The sequence below is a fragment of the Dermochelys coriacea genome, chromosome 4 (assembly GCF_009764565.3).
Source record: "Dermochelys coriacea isolate rDerCor1 chromosome 4, rDerCor1.pri.v4, whole genome shotgun sequence".
Lineage (NCBI taxonomy): Eukaryota > Metazoa > Chordata > Testudines > Dermochelyidae > Dermochelys > Dermochelys coriacea.
Window position 1 is genome coordinate 54,340,174 of NC_050071.1, and position 20,609 is coordinate 54,360,782.

At 40.7% G+C, this 20,609-nt stretch overlaps 1 protein-coding gene across 1 annotated transcript in view; it reads right to left on the minus strand.

The window, feature by feature from the left end:
• Window positions 1-20,609, minus strand: part of INPP4B (inositol polyphosphate-4-phosphatase type II B) — a 521,268-nt gene that overhangs the window by 37,095 nt on the left and 463,564 nt on the right. Inside the window, 2 exon segments of the mRNA XM_043513204.1 lie at window positions 3,868-3,980; window positions 13,681-13,778. Of these exon segments, the coding sequence (XP_043369139.1) occupies window positions 3,868-3,980; window positions 13,681-13,778 (211 nt within the window).

The window sequence follows — 20,609 nt, forward strand, 5'->3', positions numbered from 1 at the left end:
GGTGTAAACTTCCATAGCTTCATTGAAATCCATGGCACTGTGCCTGTTTACACAGGCAGAGAATTTGGTTCAAACCTTTAGATTGCCAAGTTATAAATTAACCCCTTTGGATACCAATACTAAGCACCCTGATTTCAAAAATCTACACAGTGTGAGGTCAAATCCTGACTTGTGTTTCCACAGCTGCAAGAGGACCCTCTTGAGAGCAACCTTGGAGATATACTCCATGGCCACCCAACCATGCACCCTCCCTCAGAGATGTGTTATGTATCAGGAAATTATGATGGTGGTAAGGCTGTTCTTCTCCTTGACAGTCATACATGGTGGTCTCTCCCTAAATGAGAGACAGTTGGAGAGGTAGAAGTGGGATTGAGCAACCCCCAACCTATATAGCTGGCGGACAGCTATAAAAGTGAGCTATAATTTGGGAAAGAGGGGGCCTTTTAAAACCCTCCACCCTCTCCCCAACAGGCAATTGAAGGTAGAGAGAACACTGTGGACTTTTAGTCCCTTAGGCCTGTTTTTTCAAGGAGGATCTTTCTGAGACTCCTGCTTTATGAGGCCCCTTTCTCTTGTATACAGATTGCTATTCAGGAATTTACTATGTAGAAGCCCTTCATTCCAGCCACAGGGGAGATGGAGCAGAATCTCTTCCCTCCACGGGCTCTACTGACAGCAACGTAAGAGATCTGACACCAGTAACAGCTAGAATAGAGAGGAAATAGTTTGGACCATTGGGTATTAAACAGAGGGGAGAAGCAATAAGAAGGTATCTTTAGAGGAAGAAAAGGCTTCTCCCTAATTTAATTCCCCAAACACTGGGCAAAGTTTGATGGGGATATCACCTGGAAGGAAGAAAACTGGAGACATCACACCAGTATTTGGTTATTTCAACATGAGGCAGGGAGATTCTCAGGAGCATATTCAGTACCGAGGAAGTCTGAGGAGGCTCAGTAATGTTAAGGAGCAGGCTCAGTGCAGACAGAATGTTTGCTTTTTTTTTTTTTTTTTAAGCACCAAGCCTTTATCAAACTCTATGGAGCATAACGCGGACTGCAAATAGTGATTTCAGATAGCTTGTAACTCTTTGAAATCTGAACAGATTTTCAGTAGCAAAGGACTCCAGGACCCGGTCTGACCTCAGGACAATCTCCCTTCCAAATTTCATGTCCCTGCTGCAAAAGCTCTTCAAAAAATATGGGTGTTTTATTTATTTATGAATATTTTTAATCATTAGAGGGGTTTTTGTTTGAATTACTTTTATGCTTTGTATTTCCTTAGTTTGTATTTCTTCAAATACCATATCTAGTTGTTTCGTGTTCTACCATTGTTTCATGTTCTCTGTGTATATAAAATATTCCCACTGTATTTTCCACTGCATGCATCTGATGAAGTGAGCTGTAGCTCATGAAAGCTTATGCTCAAATAAATTTGTTAGTCTCTAAGGTGCCACAAGTACTCCTTTTCTTTTCGCGGATACAGACTAACACGGCTGCTACTCTGAAACATATCTAGTTGATTGGTGTTTTAATCACTGAAGTTGGAATGCCTAACTGCCATGGTGACAGAAGCTACGGGAATGACATATGTGTAATTTACGTAAAGGTGATTTGTAGAGTGCCTATAGCAGTAGCAGCTAGATATTCATTTACAAATTAAAGTACCTTCATTACATAAAACTATGAACAATAGAGTTTGTGTACAGAAATATTCAACTAGAGCTAAATCAAGTAATTATGTTTTGCAACAGGCCCCGAGGCTTGTTAGACTAAAGAATAAAAGTAAGACACTTATGAATAATTGAAGTTTGGTATGCGACAATAATAGATTTATTTTAAATTTAGAAAAAAGATTCACTGTAAAAACAGTAACTGGATACTGAAGGGAATATCTTACATGATTTAACATCCCTATGGGCATGTATTAGTAGCCAGGGCCCTGATACTGTAATATATAGCACATGGACGGGCCCCTGTGTTTACATGCTCTAGTGATTTCAACAGGGCTCTGCACAGGTTCAGTAATCTGCTCAGGCAGAGCCAAGTGTAGGATTGGTGCCCAGAAGTGCATAGCCTATGGTGTCTTATTAAGTCCCATGAACTGTTCTTTGTAAGTTTCACCATAAGCAGCTGTCTCAGATGTATACTACTTCTACATGGAAAGCTGCAGTAAACTCTGATAGCTCTCTTGCCGTGCAGGAGGTTGAACTTAGACTACTTTTTTTTTTGAACCGTGACCTGTGGAGGAGCCCTTACTAATGATGATACAATCATAGTAATGTAGAGCTGGAAGGGACCGCGAAAGATCATCAAGTCCAGGACCCTGTGCTGAGATAGATCCAAGTAAACCTATACCATTCCTGACAGGTGTTTGTCCAATCTGTTCTTAAAAACCTCCAGTAATGGGGATTCTACAACTTCCATTAGAAGCTTACTCCAGAATTTAATCACACTTATTGTTCAAAAATTTTTCCTACTATCTAACCTAAATATCCTTTGCTGCAGATTAAGCCCATACTTCTTGTTCTACCTTCAGCGAACATGGAGAAAAATTGATCACCTTCCTTTTTATAACAGCCCTTAATATATCTGAAGACTTATCAGGTCCCCCCCTCTATCTTCTTTTCTCAAGATTAAACAAATCCAGCTTTTTTAACCTTTCCTCAAAGGTGAGGTTTTCTAAACATTTTATCATGTTTTATTTTCCCCAGTAGTCGATCTGAGTCCTCATCAGTGCTGAGGAGAGCATGACAATTGCCTTCCATGTTTTACCTATGACACTCCTGTTAATACACTCCAGAAAGATAAGCCTTTTTCATAATATTGTTGACTCGTATTCAATTTGTGATTCATTATAACCCCAGATCCTTTTCAGAAGGACTACCACCTAGTCAGTTACTTTGTAGTTGTTCATTTGAACTCGTCTTTATTGAATTTCATCTTGTTGATTTCAGACCAATTCTCTAATTTGTCAAGGTCATTTTGAATTCTAATCCTGTTCTCCAAAGTGCTTGCAACCCCTCCCAGCGTGGTGTCATCTGCAAATTTTATGAGCATACTCTCCATTATTCAAGTCATTAATGAAAACATTGAATAGTACTGGACGCACAACAGATCCCCGTGCGGCCCCACTGGATATGCCCTGCCAGTTTGATAACAAACCTTTGATAACTACTTTTTTAATAAGTTTTGCACCCACCTTATAATAATTTTATCTAGACCACATTTCCCTAGTTTGCTTATGAGAATGTCATGTGAGACTGTCAAACACCTTGCTAAAATCAAGATATATGAAGTCTACTGATTTCCTTCTATCCACTAGACCAGTAATCCCTGTCAAACAAGGAAATTAGATTTCTAATGGCTTGTTTTTGACAAATACATGCTGGCTATTCCTTATAACCCTATTATCCTCTAGGTACTTACAAACTGATTATTTAATAATTTGTTCCAGTATCTTTCCAGGTATCTATAATTCCCTGAGTCCAATTTGTTCCCCTTTTTAAAGATAGGTACTATGATTGTCCTCCTCCAGTCCTCTGGAACTTCACCCTTCTCCATGAGTTCTCTGTGCCATGAATCTGTGATGATCTAGATGATCTACAGCATGAAAATGTTAAGAATCAAGAAGCAGAGGATTCAGGTATTGGAAGGGGAGATGGATCCATGAGAGGGTCACTTTTTTACAGTAGCTCAGCAGATGAAAATGATAGAAAACCACTGGTCTAGAAATATGTAGGTACTTCTGTGACCCAAATCACTGTATTTTCTGAGTGCATCCTTAAAAATTCCCTTGCAGCCCTCATATCAACAAGTAATGGAAAATTAGTACACCATATACGAAAGTAATTGGAACAAAGCAGCTTACCGTTGCAGCCACCCACATGATTTCTACATTCTTTCTTTTTTTGGCCTGGATATTTTGATGGAGATTTTCTAGTAATTCCTTTAGGTCATTCTGTTCTTGAAAATGTGGTAGCCCTAAAAAGAAATAAACAGTCAGTGCCAACGGTTATGCTGACTTAAAGATTTTCTCACTAAAGAAAAGCTCCAACATTTAGAGTCTCATTTTGGATTCATGAGGATTTTCATAGAAAGTAGCAACTAACTATTTAATGAATAAGAAAAAAATATTTTCCCTGTAAACAGAGGGCTTTACTTTATACAGGTCATGATCTGAGAGCTGCTGAAAGTCCTCAACTTCCATCTTATCAACTACTCAGCACCTTGCAGGATTTGGCCTAGTTCTAGATTGTAGTTGTCAGTTTAAAATAGAACACAGAAAGGCCCTGGAAGTGAATTGAGAACTGTCTGAGAAGGTCTGGTTGTGTATTCCTTGCGCATCCAAATTTCCCACTGAAGACAAGTCAATGGGAAATATAAGTCACTAAGCAATCCAGGACTTGGCACTTTAATTTATTCTAGGGCTTCAAGGGCACAGACATAGCACATTACTTTTTTCATGTTACCTCTTTCCAAATTAGTACTGAAAATTATTAGACACAAGTTCTGTCAATTTTTCTGGATTACTTCCTCTTACAGACGTGAACTAAAAGTGATTTATCAACTGTTAACATTTAAAAAAACATAACAATATCTTAGACCCATAGGAAGTGGTATGAAAACAATTCTATCCGGGTGCCTTTCTTTCTTTCAAGTTGGCCAATTGAGTAATTTTGCCTCAGTAAAACCAGGCAGGGGGATCCTCCGACTACTATAACCAAATCCTTCTGAAATAGAGAGATCCAAGATTTATTTCCAAATCAGACAGTCAAAACTAAAAAGAATATTACAATACAGATCAAATAGCCATTCCCCTAATCTGATCACAGGCAGAATGACAACTGTTTGATTTACAAACTTTTATTTTCTATCTCTAATGAAGGTGATAATTTCTCTCACTCATGATATGTAGTTGAGAAGTAATTTTAAAAATACACAAAAAGAAATATGTTAAAAAGCTCTCTGAATTGCCTGACCCACATGCAATATTGCCCTGCAAAAAGAACACAAAAGAAATAATACGAACACTTTAAAAACTGGCTTTGTAATTCATTTTTGTAATTGTGTTATTGAAGATTATCTTACCTGCCTATATAAATATATATTATCTGCACATTGTGTCTACTTTTTAAAAAAAACACACAGCATACATACAGTGAATATGCAGAAAGGAGTTTCTAGATATTTTGAAGCTTTATCATACCATCATTAAGAAAATATATAAGTTCATCATAATATGGTCTTTCCCCAATACATCCTAGCAAATTCTTAATTTGGGGCAGACACCATTTTACCATGGGTAAATAGTCTTTTAATAAACAGTATTGCTAAAATAACTCATGCCTTGGCTGGATGTGAAAGACTGTTCAAATCCTTAAATCATATAACAGTATTAAACTGTCAAATTATTTTTGTGGATTATAAAGAAATATGTCCTAGATTACTGTATCCTATCAAAGAGGTTGTACTTTGGAGAATGCATGCTCTGCAGATGTGATATGGCACCAAAGCAGAGGTTCTTGATTTTCATGTGGTTCCAGAGTGCTTTGCATGCAGCTGTCTTCTCAGGCTGGAGAAGATCATCCCCAGCTTCCTGACATGGGTGTGGCTGTTGCCCAAATATCAAAATGGCAATTTAAAACAACAGAGGCATGGATTAATCTACGTTTATGCTAGTAGCCTCTTAGGGTGAGTCCTAAACAATCATTCTTACCATATATTGTTACCTTTGTGTATGTTTTATTAAATTTACTTTTCAATAAGCATGCTACATTTTCATATCCTTCATACGTTCAGCTCTTCTGGGATATTGTAAAAGTGGTACTGTATTTTGGATGAATCGGGAGGATTATATAGAACTTTATTTGTATGCATTTTCAGTAGGAAACTATCCCAAAACACTTCACTATTATGTATGGTTTAATAGGAGTAGAGAGTCAAAGGGAATGAGAAATGAAGATGAATTGGCAAGTGAAAACTGTTTTCATCTGTGGTTTGAAAGAAGATGGAAAGTCAATGAAGCAAAGAGGTACAGAATGGCAGCAGCAGATGGCAAAAACTACGGAGGAATAAGTTTGCTAACCAAAGGTGGTGAGAAAGTAGAGAGGCACACAGAGGAGGCCAGATGAGCAAAGAGAGTGGGGACAAGAGAGAGACTAATAATGTGTGCTACAGTAGCTGCATAGAAAAGAAGTTTTAAAAAGAAGTTTGAAAGGAATCCAGAAATGAAAGGGCCGTCAGTTTGGTAAAAATGTCTATCTCCAGTTACAAATTCCATTTGGTTTTAAGAATGTTGCAACTGTCATTGTAAATTAGACTATCCACTTTGTAGCAGGGACTTGGCACACAGGAAGAAACTCAGCCTGGAAAGGTCTGACAAATCAAGGGACAATCAGTACAGAATTCAGAGTAGCAGCCGTGTTAGTCTGTATTCGCAAAAAGAAAAGGAGTACTTGTGGCACCTTAGAGACTAACAAATTTATTAGAGCATAAGCTTTCGTGAGCTACAGCTAAGTGAGCTGTAGCTCACGAAAGCTTATGCTCTAATAAATTTGTTAGTCTCTAAGGTGCCACAAGTACTCCTTTTCTTCAGTACAGAATGGATCTCACCTGCTTGAACAATAGGTTCCTGCCAGCAGGGCCTCTGCCTTTGAATGGGCTCTCTCTTCACAAAAATCTGTTTCAGGGAAAAGACCCTGGAGAGCATGCCTGAATGACCCAGTGGTAGGAACAGTGATCAGTCCCAACTCAGCCCCATGATGATTAGCAGCAGATGGGATTCAGCGCTCAGATCCTCTCACAGCAGAGTGCTATCTCTTCAGAGAGCAGGACTGGACCAGGCTGTGACAGTGTAATGTCGGTCTTTGTACAACATGTTTAAAATGGTGGAGTCTGAAGAGCTGGGATTTGGAGAGGCAACAGGGAAATCCAATAGTGAAGACAAGAGGAGAATTAGTAGTATAACAGACTGGGACTCAAATCAATGGCATACCTGGGCAATTTTGCAGAGGTGGAGATGGGCAGATCTACACATGAATGATGTGTAGAAGAACAGATAATGGTTAATGGTAAGCTCCACTTAGTCAAGAGAGGGATGTCTGTCTGTAAAACATTTAACTGAAGGCAGTTGAAATGAAGCTGAAAATTTACTTTGGGCTTATCTTCATGGTGAATTGCATCACAGCAGGCCAGGATGTGAATCTACAGTGCACTAGCTTGCGATGTAGTAACTCACCATGTGAACACTGCTACAGTACAGCGAAAGCCCTGGAGTGCAGCTGAGCACTTACCTCTTAAAGCGTACTAAGCTAAAGCTCACGAAGTGTGCAGTAAAAGTGCTCATACAGGGAGTAACTGCAGTGTAGTTAGTGCACTGTAAATTCAGACCTTTTCTTGCTGAGCACTAACTTCCCTGTATAGACAAGCCTCAAGTCAAGAGAGCAGAGAGGGTGAATGGAGATGAACTATTAAAGATGTTGAATGATATATATACAGTTGAGTATCAGCATTATGGTAAACATAGTTAAAAGGTGGAGAGAAAGGGAAGGAGGTAAATAAAAAAGACCAGAAGAACAAGAACAAAACCCGTTGAATCTCCATAGAACAAGGGCTCTTGGCTCGCCAGAAATGGAGAAACTGCAATAAGACAAGTACAAGTACATCAGCAGAAATGTGCAGTGAGGCTAGATAAGCATAGTTCTTGAAGGGAACCAGACATGCCTGCATAGATTTGGAGGTAGTCCAGGAAGATGGAGTGGCACAGTGTGAATGACTACAATAAGATCACTGAGACTGAAAAGACAGCAGCAACAGTAAAAATGAGGTGAAAGGAAGAAGACACACGGGAGAACAGTTACAAATTATTACCAGAATGAATCCCAGAATGAAACAGATCACAGTAGCATTTTATAAAAAAACAGATGGAGTAGAAGTAGATTTGGGGGATTGTTGACATGGGTAAAGGAGGAAAAAGTTGTTGATGGTGATAGAATATGTATGGAAGATAGGAATCAGGGGAGTAATGGTTGGTATGAGATAACCAGTGGTGAGCTGGAGTCGGTTCGCACCGGTTCGCTGGAACTGGTTGTTAAATTTAGAAGCGCTTTTAGAACTGGTTGTCCTGAGAGGGACAATCAGTTCTAAAAGGGCTTCTAAACTTAACAGGCCAAAAGTGGCGCTTTAGGCATCAACTCCATGGGTGCTCTGGGCTGGAGAATTTGGTGAATGGAGAGCACCCACCGGCAGCTCCCAGCCTGGCCCCAGCTCACCCCACCTCCGCTCCGTCTCCTTCCCTGAACGCACCGTCCCGCTCTGCTTCTCTGTCCCCGCCCCCCGTTTCCCGCGGATCAGCTGTTCGCGCGGGAAGCCTGGGAGGGCTGAGAAGCAGGCGGCGGCTTTGCGCTCAGGCCCAGGGAGGTGGACCAGAGGCGATCTGGGGCAGGGGGGCGCGAGGACGGCTGCCCATGCCACAGCAGGTAACCCGGGGGGTGCACAGGGGAACTGCTCCCCGCCCCAGCTCACCTCCACCTCCCTGGGCCTGAGCGTGAAGCCGCCGCCTGCTTCTCAGCCCTCCCAGGCTTCCCGCACAAACAGCTGATCCGCGGGAAGCCGGGGTGGGGGTGGGGGGGCAGAGAAGTAGAGCGGGGCAGCACGTTCAGGGGAGGAGGCGGAGGCGAGATGGGGCTGGGCACAGGGTGGGGCGGAAAGCTGCCAGTGGGTGCTCTCCACCAAATTTTCCCTGTGAGTGCTCCAGCCCCGGAGCACCCACAGAGCCGGTGCCTAAGGCACCACTTTTGATGTGATCAGCTAGGGGAGCGGCCGCTCTCCCTGCTCCCTCCCTAGCTATGCTACCCCGCCCCTAGGAACCAGAGGGACCTGCCGGATGCTTCCTGGGAGCTGCCCCAAGTAAGCACCACTGGGACTCCCCACCTCGCCCCCCAGCAGGTCCCTCTGGCTCTTAGGATGGGGCAGAAACCCACTATGGTGGCCTACGAGACCTCCTGCCTGGTTCTGGGGGCAGTCAGGAGACAGGGGAGGGAGGTGGATGGGGGGGGGTTTCAAGGAAAGCGGGGGTTTGGATGGGGCAGGAGTCCCGGAGGGCGGGGGCGGTGTCCCGGAGGGCAGGGGCAGGCCACAACCCCCTCATGAGGTGAGGAGGGAACCGGTTGTTAAGATTTTGGCAGCTCATCACTGGAGATAACCACTGCACATTATTCACATCACAGGGTACCCCAGAATAATACTTCAATAGCTCCAATCTTTAATAAGTAATGTAAGAGGGAAAATAATCTTTTTTTTTTTTTTTACAAATTCTGGAAGGAAAAACTTTCCAGAACATAACTCTCTGTTGTGGAGATTAATAAGTGTAAGACCAGAAAACAGTGAAAAAGAATGAAGATTTTCCATCCCTTTTAAATTACCAACATGGCATATAAATAACCTCAAAGGTGGGTACCCAGGTGATGAAAACTAGGGGTTGCCATTTGCATGAAAAAATTTTTTTTAGTTAGTTAGGTCCAAGGGAGGTAGTAGGTGATCTGTTTTAGGGATGTGCATGTGTGCATGCAGGTGCACATACGCACATATACACTAATCTGAAGGACTACTTCATAGAAATTAGGAGTTATTAGGTGTCGGAGGTAAAGTCACTTTCATGAAGCCATTTGAAAAGCTGAGTTTCTCAGTCTGTAACCTATTTAGATTATTGCTGCATGCAAGTAGTGAGTAAATTCATTAGCAAGAGACTACTCTTCAGCTAATGCAACAATTCTGGCAGCTTCAGGCAAGAGAGGCTCTCTTGCATAGTACTTAAGTTTCCACTCATTTGCAGATTAAAGAGATGTCTATTTCAAACACCAAAGTCAGATAGCAGCAGCAAAAGAAGAAAATAATTTTCTGATTAGCTCTCAAGCTGAAAAAACAAACAAACCCTGAACACTAATTCCAGTGGCTGTTAAAGATCTCAGCAAGAAAAAAACCTACTAGCCTATGCAGAGTATAATTATGTTGTTAATTGCAAAGTGTGCATTTGATAACATTCATCACATGAACCCACAAAGCTTTGACTCAAATCTGTCAAAAAAAGTGAGAAAATAACCACAAGCTGCAGTAATGGTGATGGTGAAAAATGCTGCCAAGCACAGAGAGTCACCTGTTTTGAATAGCTTTCATTTAAAAAAAACAAACCAACTTGTCTATCTGTTTATATTTCTGTTGTCGTCTCATCATAAGTGAGTCAGAAGAATATATTAGCTAGTTATAAAATAGACAGGTATTATACAAAAATAACTGTATACTGCTGGGAAGTTCAAATTGAACATTTAGTCAATTTGTGTAGGATTATTAGTGTACTTTCTATTCAGTATCATGACCTCTATAGAAGAAATAAATGGTGGTGTCTTGTAGTATGAAGGTTTATTGGCATGAATTTGGGACATCTCCAGTACTCATGAATAGCAAAGCCACTTATGAGTTGTGCTAATCAACCCAAACACGTAACAATTTATATTTATTCTATTATGGTAGCACTCACAATGTGCTAAGCATGGTCCACATATGCAGAAAGACACAATCCCAGTCCTGAAGACCTCACAGACTAAAAGATAAGCAACAGACCAAGATATTAAATATATTATCACATAAAAAAACCCTACCAACTACCTTTCTGACTAGCCATAGTTAGGTGAGCAATTTCATTTTGGCATCATGGTAGAAGAGAGTCTTGAGAGATTTGAAGCAGGATATGGTAGTGGCTACATCAGGGAGTATGTTCCATGTCTAAGGGATGGCATGAAAGAAAACATGTAGAGGGTTGCAGGAGAGGCAAGAAGTGGTGTTGTGAGTGAGCTCGGTTCCCTGCCCTCTAACTAAGAGACTATTAAGGATATGCTCATTCTTTCAGACCCCATTCGCATGGCCTTCCAAGCCTATAAAGGTTACTCCTTAATCCCTATGTTGAAGTCTTCTCAAATGCCAGGCAACATGGGCCTTAGGAAGTCTCAACCCACTCCCTATGGGGTTTCTAGGTCTGTTCCGTAGGTGTCTCTTTGTCAGACTTGTGCTGAGAAGCCTCTGTAAGGTAGTTCCCAGCCTCTTTGGTAGCCACCACTTATGCCTGAGCTTTGGCCTTTTCTTCCAGGCTGTTGCTAGTCAATTAATTAGCCACAGATGGGGAATAGTTGCTCTGTCATTAGCCCTTTTTGTGGCTGTTGAAGCATAGGGTTTATACACACCATCACAGACATGTGTAGGCTGGCAGAGCACAGGGCAACGTGACAAGAGATGTGAGAAGATGAGTAGAGATAGGCAGATATGTGAAGGCCCTTGAAGATGATGACAAGAAGCTTGAACTTTAATATGGTGAAAAAGTGATAAAACCTTTTCATCATACCACATCATAATGTGTTCCAACTGTCTCCTTTTTCAGAAAAAAAGATGTTTTCAAAGAGAGAGAGTTGTAAAAACATGGTTTTGGTACTATTTACTATATCCTTTCATGGAAAGGCAGACCATTTTAGTACTGACAACTATACAGGCTTAGAGAGGAAAACAACAAAAAAGATTATTTAGATTATAAGTTTCTTGGAGACTGACTCTTATGATTACCTGTTTACCACATTGGTCTGCAATTTATCACATGAATATCACCACCACCCTTGGTATAAATATACATATTGATAATTGTGTGTGTATACACACACACACACACACACACACACACACACACACACACACACACAGAAGCTGCTTTTGTTCAGTGGTAATCAAATGAAATAGAAGTATTCTACATTATGTCATACACTCAGTGCGTGGACAAATATTATAAAGCAACAATACGAATGAATTCTGTGTCAAAGAAAGAATAATAAACTCTCAAAATCCCACCATCTTTCCTACAGAACTGACACCTACTATCATCTCACCCCGATACTCACCCTGCTCCCTAGAATAAAGCCAGAGAACATTTCAGCCTTGCAGACTGACTTGAAGGTCAACAGAATAAAATTGACTAACCAAGGCAGAAAGCAAATTCCACTATTCGATGACTGTTCATTGAAATCCCCTTGCCTTCAGCCCGTGGCAGTGAAACCAACTGCCTCTGACAATCCCAAATGCAGTAAGAGGCAATTTTGGAGGTAACTGGGACCCAACTCATTTTATGCCCTATATGTTAAAAATAACACCTTAAATAACTCTGGGACACAAAATAGAAGCAGATCACAGAATAAAGATGTTATATGCTTCCTTCAAGAAATATTTATTAGCCCAGAGGCTGCTGTAGTCTGCAGCAGAAATTTATAAGGAATAGACACATGATAACAATAATACACACTTACACTTTTCATCTATAGAACTCAAAGCCCTTTACAAAGGTGGATAAACATGGCCACCCACATTTTACAGATGGAAAAAGTGAGACACAGATGGTAAGTGACCTGACCAAGCTCGAGATGACAAAAAGTACAGATCATCATGATAAGGTCTGCATCACAAAGAAAAAGCCAGACATAAATGACAGATCCTAAACCAAGCCCTGATCGTTGTAACCCAAATCACGCTAGATGAGTCAGATAAAATAGAAACATACTTTAGGATTATATATACACAAGAAAGAAGAGAGACACATTATTGAGTGTTTCAGAGTAGCAGCCGTGTTAGTCTGTATTCGCAAAAAGAAAAGGAGTACTTGTGGCACCTTAGAGACTAACAAATTTATTAGAGCATAAGCTTTCGTGAGCTACAGCTCACTTCATCGGATGCATTTGGTGGAAATGAAGTGAGCTGTAGCTCACGAAAGCTTATGCTCTAATAAATTTGTTAGTCTCTAAGGTGCCACAAGTACTCCTTTTTTTTTATTATTGAGTGTGTGAAAGTAATATTTTGAAATTGAGCAAAGAAAAATGTAGGGTGAATATCACTAAAAAACTCACCAAACTCCTAATGGTGAGATCTTTAGATTGTGGAATAATTTCCCAAAGATGTGGTGGAAGCCCCATTGCTGAAGTTATTTAAAAGTAGATACATTAGACAAAGCACTTGAGAACATAACCCTGCCTTGGCAGGACTAGATGACCTAATGGGTCTTTTCAGTGTTTTGAGTTCAACAATTAAAGTAATAAAACAGTATTCCATCTACATATAGGGGCTAATCCAATGCCCACTGAAGTCCATGAAAATCTTTCCGTTGACTTAATTGGACATTACAATGGGACCCTTTGATAGGCTCTATATCTGCAATTCACTCCTTAGTTTTGTACATCTTGTTATGTATTGAGAAATGAATAAAAAGTTAAGTGAATGACTGGAGCTAATTAACTCAAACTTCTGAGAGGTAGTTGAGGATGAATACCATAGGTGTCTAGTTACCTCTATTTACGTTACTATAAATGTTATTTTAATAAATATGCAAAACATGATAATTTACCCCATTGTTACTGTTTCACCTTTCTACTACGGCCTGGATCCGGCAACTCGTGCCATGCAGATGGACCCCTATTCAGTGGCGCCCCATGTAGTCACAGGGGTCCACCTACTTGGAATAAATTGCAGGATTGAGGTCTAAACGTAAAGAAGCTTCATACTAACACTTAAAGTTTCAGCATTACAAGCTGCCGTGGTCTATCACCTGTAACTCTTGTTAAAATCAGTTTGAATGCTACATTATTAATTTTATACTTACAATCAGGAGGCATTTTTTCAGTAAACAACTTGTAATATTCTTTAAGAAGTTCAAAATTTTCCTGGTTAACACTTTCTTGCAAAGTGGTATCTCCAAACCTAAAACAGCAAAGGACAATGCTGGAAATAAAAATAAAACAAATTCTATAAATAACACCCCCCCACACACTCTATTCCCTTCTCTAAAGCGAAGAAACAAAATACGTACCTAACTCAGCCTCAGCTATGGCTTCCTTATGTAAATAGAGAACTGTTTTTTCCCCTATTTGTTTTAATAGATTTATACAACAGAAAATAACTAACCTCAAATACACATTATACCGTTAACAAATACTAGTTTAAACCACCCCTGATCACAAGCTAACAGACAAAAATCCCTGCTTTCATCTCATGACTTCATTAAGTCCCAAATCCTGCTTCCCTGTAGACAGCCAGAGTAAATATGCTATGTGCCAGGATTTGCTGTAGAAGACTGAATGCCAGTCTGCCTTTCTACAGACACCACCAACTTTTGCATCTCATTCACTTTTCATGCTAATAATGCCTTTGCTTCAGCTGAAGTCAGCAGCTGAAACCGATCTCAGGCAAGATAGAGGTGACGTCAGCAGGAAAACATTTTGAACACCTAGCCACCACCACAGCAGCACCCTGTGCTGAGATCATCTGCTGCAAATAATCAAGGTTCATATCCTTGGGTCCTTCTGGACTCCTCTCCTTGTGCCTGGACAGTCAGACTCAGCTTTCAGGGATTCCTTCTTGCATCAGCAACTAGCCAGTAAGCTCAGGTTTCAGAGTAGCAGCCGTGTTAGTCTGTATTCGCAAAAAGAAAAGGAGTACTTGTGGCACCTTAGAGACTAACAAATTTATTAGAGCATAAGCTTTCGTGAGCTACAGCTCACTTCATCGGATGCATTGCTGTTAGATAGTGGCCTAACCACCGTGACCCACACCTTTGTGACCTCCAGGCCGGATTACTACAACTGCATTTAGGTGAAGCTGAAGTGCACACACTTTATAAAGGCTTCAGTTGTTCTACCATGCTGCAACTCAATTTTTCAGCAACAGAGGTGGCTGGGACTTTATCACCCAAATGCTCACTAGTCTGACTCCTCACAGGACACCCAGACAAATTCAGGATGTCTGTTCTCATCTCTAAGGCTCTCCATGGCATTGGCCCAAGCTCCCTAAGAGAATTCTCTCTAAGACTCTGATTTTCCATGACAATTAGATTTCACAGAAGATACTGTCCACACCTTCAGGGTCAAATGAGAATGAAGACAGTGTTCTTGGCAGCAGGCTCAAAACTATGGAACACTGTTTTGGAGAGCTGAGACTAGCTTCAGAGGTCCCTGCCTCCAGAGTGACATGTAACCTTGCTTCTTCAAGTCCAGCTTTCCCATAAACACCAAAGCAAAAAGGAAAAGACAACAGAAGAACAAAGGGAGGGGCAATGAGAGCAGGAATGACATGGAGAGGGGAGAGAGAGAGGGAGATGAAGAAGTGGAAGAAAAGGAAGAAAAAATTCTAGTGATTCACCAGGAAGGAGAGAGGAAATCAGAAGGTCTTTACTGTGTTGTGATAGTCTGCAGAAGGTGTTCAAGTATTATGGTGATAAGTGTGGTACAAAGATCCTGTTATGAGAGACCTGGACTTGACATAACCCACAGCTATCTTGTGCTTAGCCACCATAAGCTGGAAGTGAGGACACAATGTAGTGAGAAAGAATTTGGCCTTGCTTAGGCAGACAAAAACATCTGCACAGCCGCAGTGTTACTAACAAGGATAGCTGATCTTAGTCTGGGTGCCTGTGTCTGTATGTTTCTTGCTAGAGTTGCTTTACTGGTAAGTAGAAATTATGAGTTCTTTGCTGTTGCTAGGGAAACAGTCAGCCAATTATAACTTATTGGAGATAGGCTTTGTTTTTAATTACTTATAAAAAAGATTAGTTAGAAAGTATACTTTGGAGAAGTTTGGATTTTCTATGAGCAAGATGACACTGACAATCTCCATAGCAGCTAGGAGGAAGGCTGGCCACTGGAAACCTACTGCTGTCACTTGACACCACCTCAGATTTCGGGTAACTATATTTTGGGTAACTAGATTATTGCTAATTTTGAAGTATTCTTTGTATTCAATAAAAACATGGATTTTTGGGTGAAAGCACTCTTGTGTAAAACTATCATTTCTCAGGTGGAGATGCTGTGTCCCCCCCGCTGATTTATCTCCTGACACTGCCTGGAAAACAGAGACTAGTTACCATCGCTTTGGGTTCAGATAACCCCAGGTAATCATCCAGATAAGTAAATAAGTCACATGGTTGTTCTACAGCCACTATTGCATCCACTGGCTGCAGTACCTTCAGCCGCTACTGTGCCCTATTTAATCTATTTATCATATAAATATTTCTGAAGTGTCCATCACCACAATATCTAGGTGCTGTAAAGGGGGGGGGCGTAATCTTACATGGGCAGTTTGGCTAGCTTAGCTACATTGTCATGGATAAATTACCATGCCCTCACCCTTCCTCTGCACCTTTGCACTGTCCACATCTGTTCCAGTTGAACTGTACTATGGAAGGTGTGTGTGTGTGCGTGTACGCACATGAAGAGTTTGGGGCTAAATTCTTTAGCTGTTGTGTGATAGAGTGGGCAAAAGATGATCTATGTGCATAACCCCTAAATGTAATGCTGTATTTTAACACTCTGTCATGATTTCTGTATGTTATATGCATAATTTCTTATAATGCAACCAAAGTAGATATTAACTATATCTGCTCTTCTGTTGAAGATTGCCTATCATTTCCCCAGTTTCTCAGTCTTACTCTTAAATCAAATATATTCCTAGCTATGGCTCACCGAAACTGGAGATGTTCAGTTCTATTGAAATAACATAACATTAATCATCAAAAGATTATTTCTATTGTTATTGTTTCCTAGTATGATGATTATTTCTTCCTCCCTCAAATACTTATAGATAACCTTTTATTGAAAAACACATTCAGTGTTTCCATTCTTAATTTCTTATCTCTAGTACAAACGTGAATTTCTAAAATTCAAGGGAGTAAAGTGAAGTCAGATAATATTGTGAACTCAAAGTTTTATGGTCATACCTGAAATGGCAGAATAGTTATTACTTCATAGATTAATCCAATTTGATTTGCTTGACAGACATGTTTTCTTAATTTTTCATTTTTATGGTATGATTTTCTTTTGTATGTGTGTACAGAAAAGAGCAGTACATTGATCACTGTGGAGAACAGCACCATCCTCCCCGTCACTCAGGCCCATAATCTGGGCATCATCTTCAACTCAGCCCTTTCTCTAAATCCTCACATCCAGGCTATATCTAAATCTTGCTGATTCTTTCTGTTTAACATCTCTAAAATCCGGTCTTTCATATCCATCCACATAGCTAAAACTCTCTTCCACGCTCTCATCTCATCTCATCTCATCTCATCTCATCTCATCTCATCTCATCTCAGAACGAGGAGTAATGGTCTCAAGTTGCAATGGGGGAGGTTTAGATTGGATATTAGGAAAAACTTTTTCACTAAGAGGGTGGTGAAACACTGGAATGCGTTACCTAGGGAGGTGGTAGAATCTCCTTCCTTAGAGGTTTTTAAGGTCAGGCTTGACAAAGCCCTGGCTAGGATGATTTAACTGGGACTTGGTCCTGCTTTGAGCAGGGGGTTGGACTAGATGACCTTCTGGGGTCCCTTCCAACCCTGATATTCTATGATTCTATGATTCTATGATCTCACATCTCAATTACTGCAATACCCTTGTCAAATACAATCTTGTCCAGCTCATATCGATTCCAAATGCTGCTGCAAACATAATTTTCTGAGCCTGTCGCTTTGACCATGTCACCTCTTTCTTTGCCTCCTTCCACTGGCTTCTCTTTCTCTACTACATCAAACATAAGCTACTTGTCTTCACTTTTAAGGCTATTCTCAGCCTATTCCCACCCTACCTATCATCTCTCACTCACTACTGAGATGTCAACTCCTGCCTCTGATTGGCCGATGCCAGCTTCCATCCCCAACTTGTTAAACTTCTCAAACAAGTCCCTTCATGCCTTCTCCCACGTTGCCCCTCACATTTGGGAGGCTGCTCCACAATGCTATCTCATTATTCTCCTTCTAATCCTTAAAACTCTCCTTTGCCTTGATGCCTACACAAAACTTGACAAAGATTAGGCCACTGGTATCTCATTGTTTCCTTGTACTCCCCTATCTATTCACGTATCTGTTGTCTTTTGTCTTACACAGTAAGTCCTCACTGAAAGGTTAACATTGTTTTGTTGTTATGTTGCTGATCTATTAGGGAACAAACTCATTTAAAGTTCATAGAATCATAGACTTTAAGGTCAGAAGGGACCATTATGATCATCTAGTCTGACCATGTGCACAACGCAAGCCACGGAATCTCACCCACCAACTCCTGTAATAAACCCCTAACTTATGTCTGACTAATGAAGTCCTCAAATCGTGGTTTATAGATTTCAAGGTACAGAGAATCCTCCAGCAAGTGACCCGTGCCCCACACTGCAGAGGTAGGCGAAAAACCCCCAGGCCCTCTGCCGATCTGCCCTGGGGGAAAATTCCTTCCTGACCCAAATATGGTGATCAGCTAAACCCTGAGCATGTGGGCAAGACTCACCCGCCAGACACCCAGGAAAGAATTCTCTATAGTAACTCAGATTCTACCCCATCTAACATCTCATCACAGGCCATTGGGCATATCTACTGCTAATAATCAAAGATCATTTAATTTCCAAAATTAGGCTATCCCATCATATCATCCCTTCCATAAACTTATCAAGATTAGTCTTGATGCCAGATATGTCTTTTGCCCCCATTGCTTCTTTTGAAAGGCTGTTTCAGAACTTCAGTCCTCTGATGGTTAGAAACCTTTGTCTAATTTCAGGTCTAAACTTCCCAATGTTCTTGTGTCCACTGAGCTTAAATAATTCTTCTCCCTCCATGGTATTTATCCCTCTGATATATTTACAGATAGCAATCATATCTCCTCTCAGATTTCTTTTAGTTAGGCTAAATAAGCCAAGCTCATTGAGTCTCCTTTCATAAGACAGGTTTTCCATTCCTCAGATCATCCTAATAGCCCTTCTCTGTACCTGTTCCAGTTTGAATTCATCCTTCTTAAATATGGGAGACCAGAACTGCACACAATATTCCAGATGAGGTCTCACCAGTGCCTTGTATAACGGTACTAACACCTCCTTATCTCTACTGGAAATATCTCGCCTGATGCATCCCAAGACCACATCAGCTTTTTTCACGACCATATCACATTGGTGGCTCATAGTCATCCTGTGATCAACCAATACTCGGAGGTCCTTCTCCTCCTCTGTTACTTCCAAGTAGTGCGCCCCCAGTTTATAACAAAAATTCTTGTTATTAATCCCTAAATGCATGACCTTGCACTTTTTACTATTAAATTTCATTCTATTACTATTACTCCAGTTTACAAGGTCATCCAGATCTTCCTGTATGATATCCCGGTCCTTCTCTGTATTGGCAATTCCTCCCAGCTTTGTGTCAGCTGCAAACTTTATTAGCACATTCCCGCTTTTTGTACCAAGGTCAGTAATAAAAAGATTAAATAAGATTGGTCCCAAAACCGATCCCTGAGGAACTCCACTAGTAACCTCCTTCCAGTCTGACAGTTCACCTTTCAGTGTGACCCGCTGTAGTCTCCCCTTTAACCAGTTCCTTATTCACCTTTCAATTTTTATATTGACCCCCATCTTTTCCAATTTAGCTAACACTTCTCTATGTGTAATCGTATCAAATGCCTTACTGAAATCGAGGTAAATTAGATCCACTGTGTTCCCTTTGTCTAAAAAAATCTGTTACCTTCTCAAAGAAAGAGATCAGGTTGATTTGACACGATCTACCTTTTGTAAAGCCATGTTGTATTTTGTCTCAATTACCTTGCATACTACAGATGTCAAACTAACAGGCCTGTAGTTACCTGGATCGCTTTTTTTACCCTTCTTAAAAATAGGAACTATGTTAGCAATTCTCCAGTCATACGGTACAACCCCTGAGTTTACAGATTGATTAAAAATTCTTGTTAATGGGCTTGCAATTTCATGCGCCAGTTCCTTTAATATTCTTGAATGAAGATTATCTGGGCCCCCCGATTTAGTTGTTCAAGTTTGGCTTCTATCTCAGATGTGGAAATTTCAACCTCCATATCCTCATTCCCATTTGTCGTCCTACCATTATCCCTAAGCTCCTCATTAGCCTCATTAAAGACTGAGGCAAAGTATTTGTTTAGATATTGGGCCATGCCTAGATTATCCTTAACCTCCACTCCATCCTCAGTGTTAAGTGGTCCCACTTCTTCTTTCTTTGTTTTCTTCTTATTTAGATGGCTATAGAACCTTTTACTATTGCTTTTAATTCTCTTTGCAAGGTCCAACTCTACATGGCTTTTGGTCTTTCTCACTTTATTCCTACATGTTCTGACCTCAGTAAGATAGCTTTCCTTGCTAATCCCTCCCATCTTCCACTCCTTGTAGGCTTTCTGCTTTTTCTTAATCACCTCTCTGAGATGCTTGCTCATCCAGCTTCGTCTACAACTCCTGCCTATGAATTTTTCCCACTTTCTTGGGATGCAGGCTTCTGACAGTTTCTGCAACTTTGACTTGAAGTAATTTCAGGCCTCCTCCGCCTTTAGATCCACAAGTTTTTCAGTCCAATCCACTTCCCTAACTAATTGCCTTAATTTTTTAAAGTTAGCCTTTTTGAAATAAAAAACCCTAGTCACAGATCTATTTTTGTTTATCCTTCCATTTAGTTTGAACTGAATTAGCTCATGATCACTCGAACCAAGGTTGTCCCCTACAGTCATTTCTTCTATGAGGTCCTCACTGCTCACCAAAACCAAATCTAAAATGGCA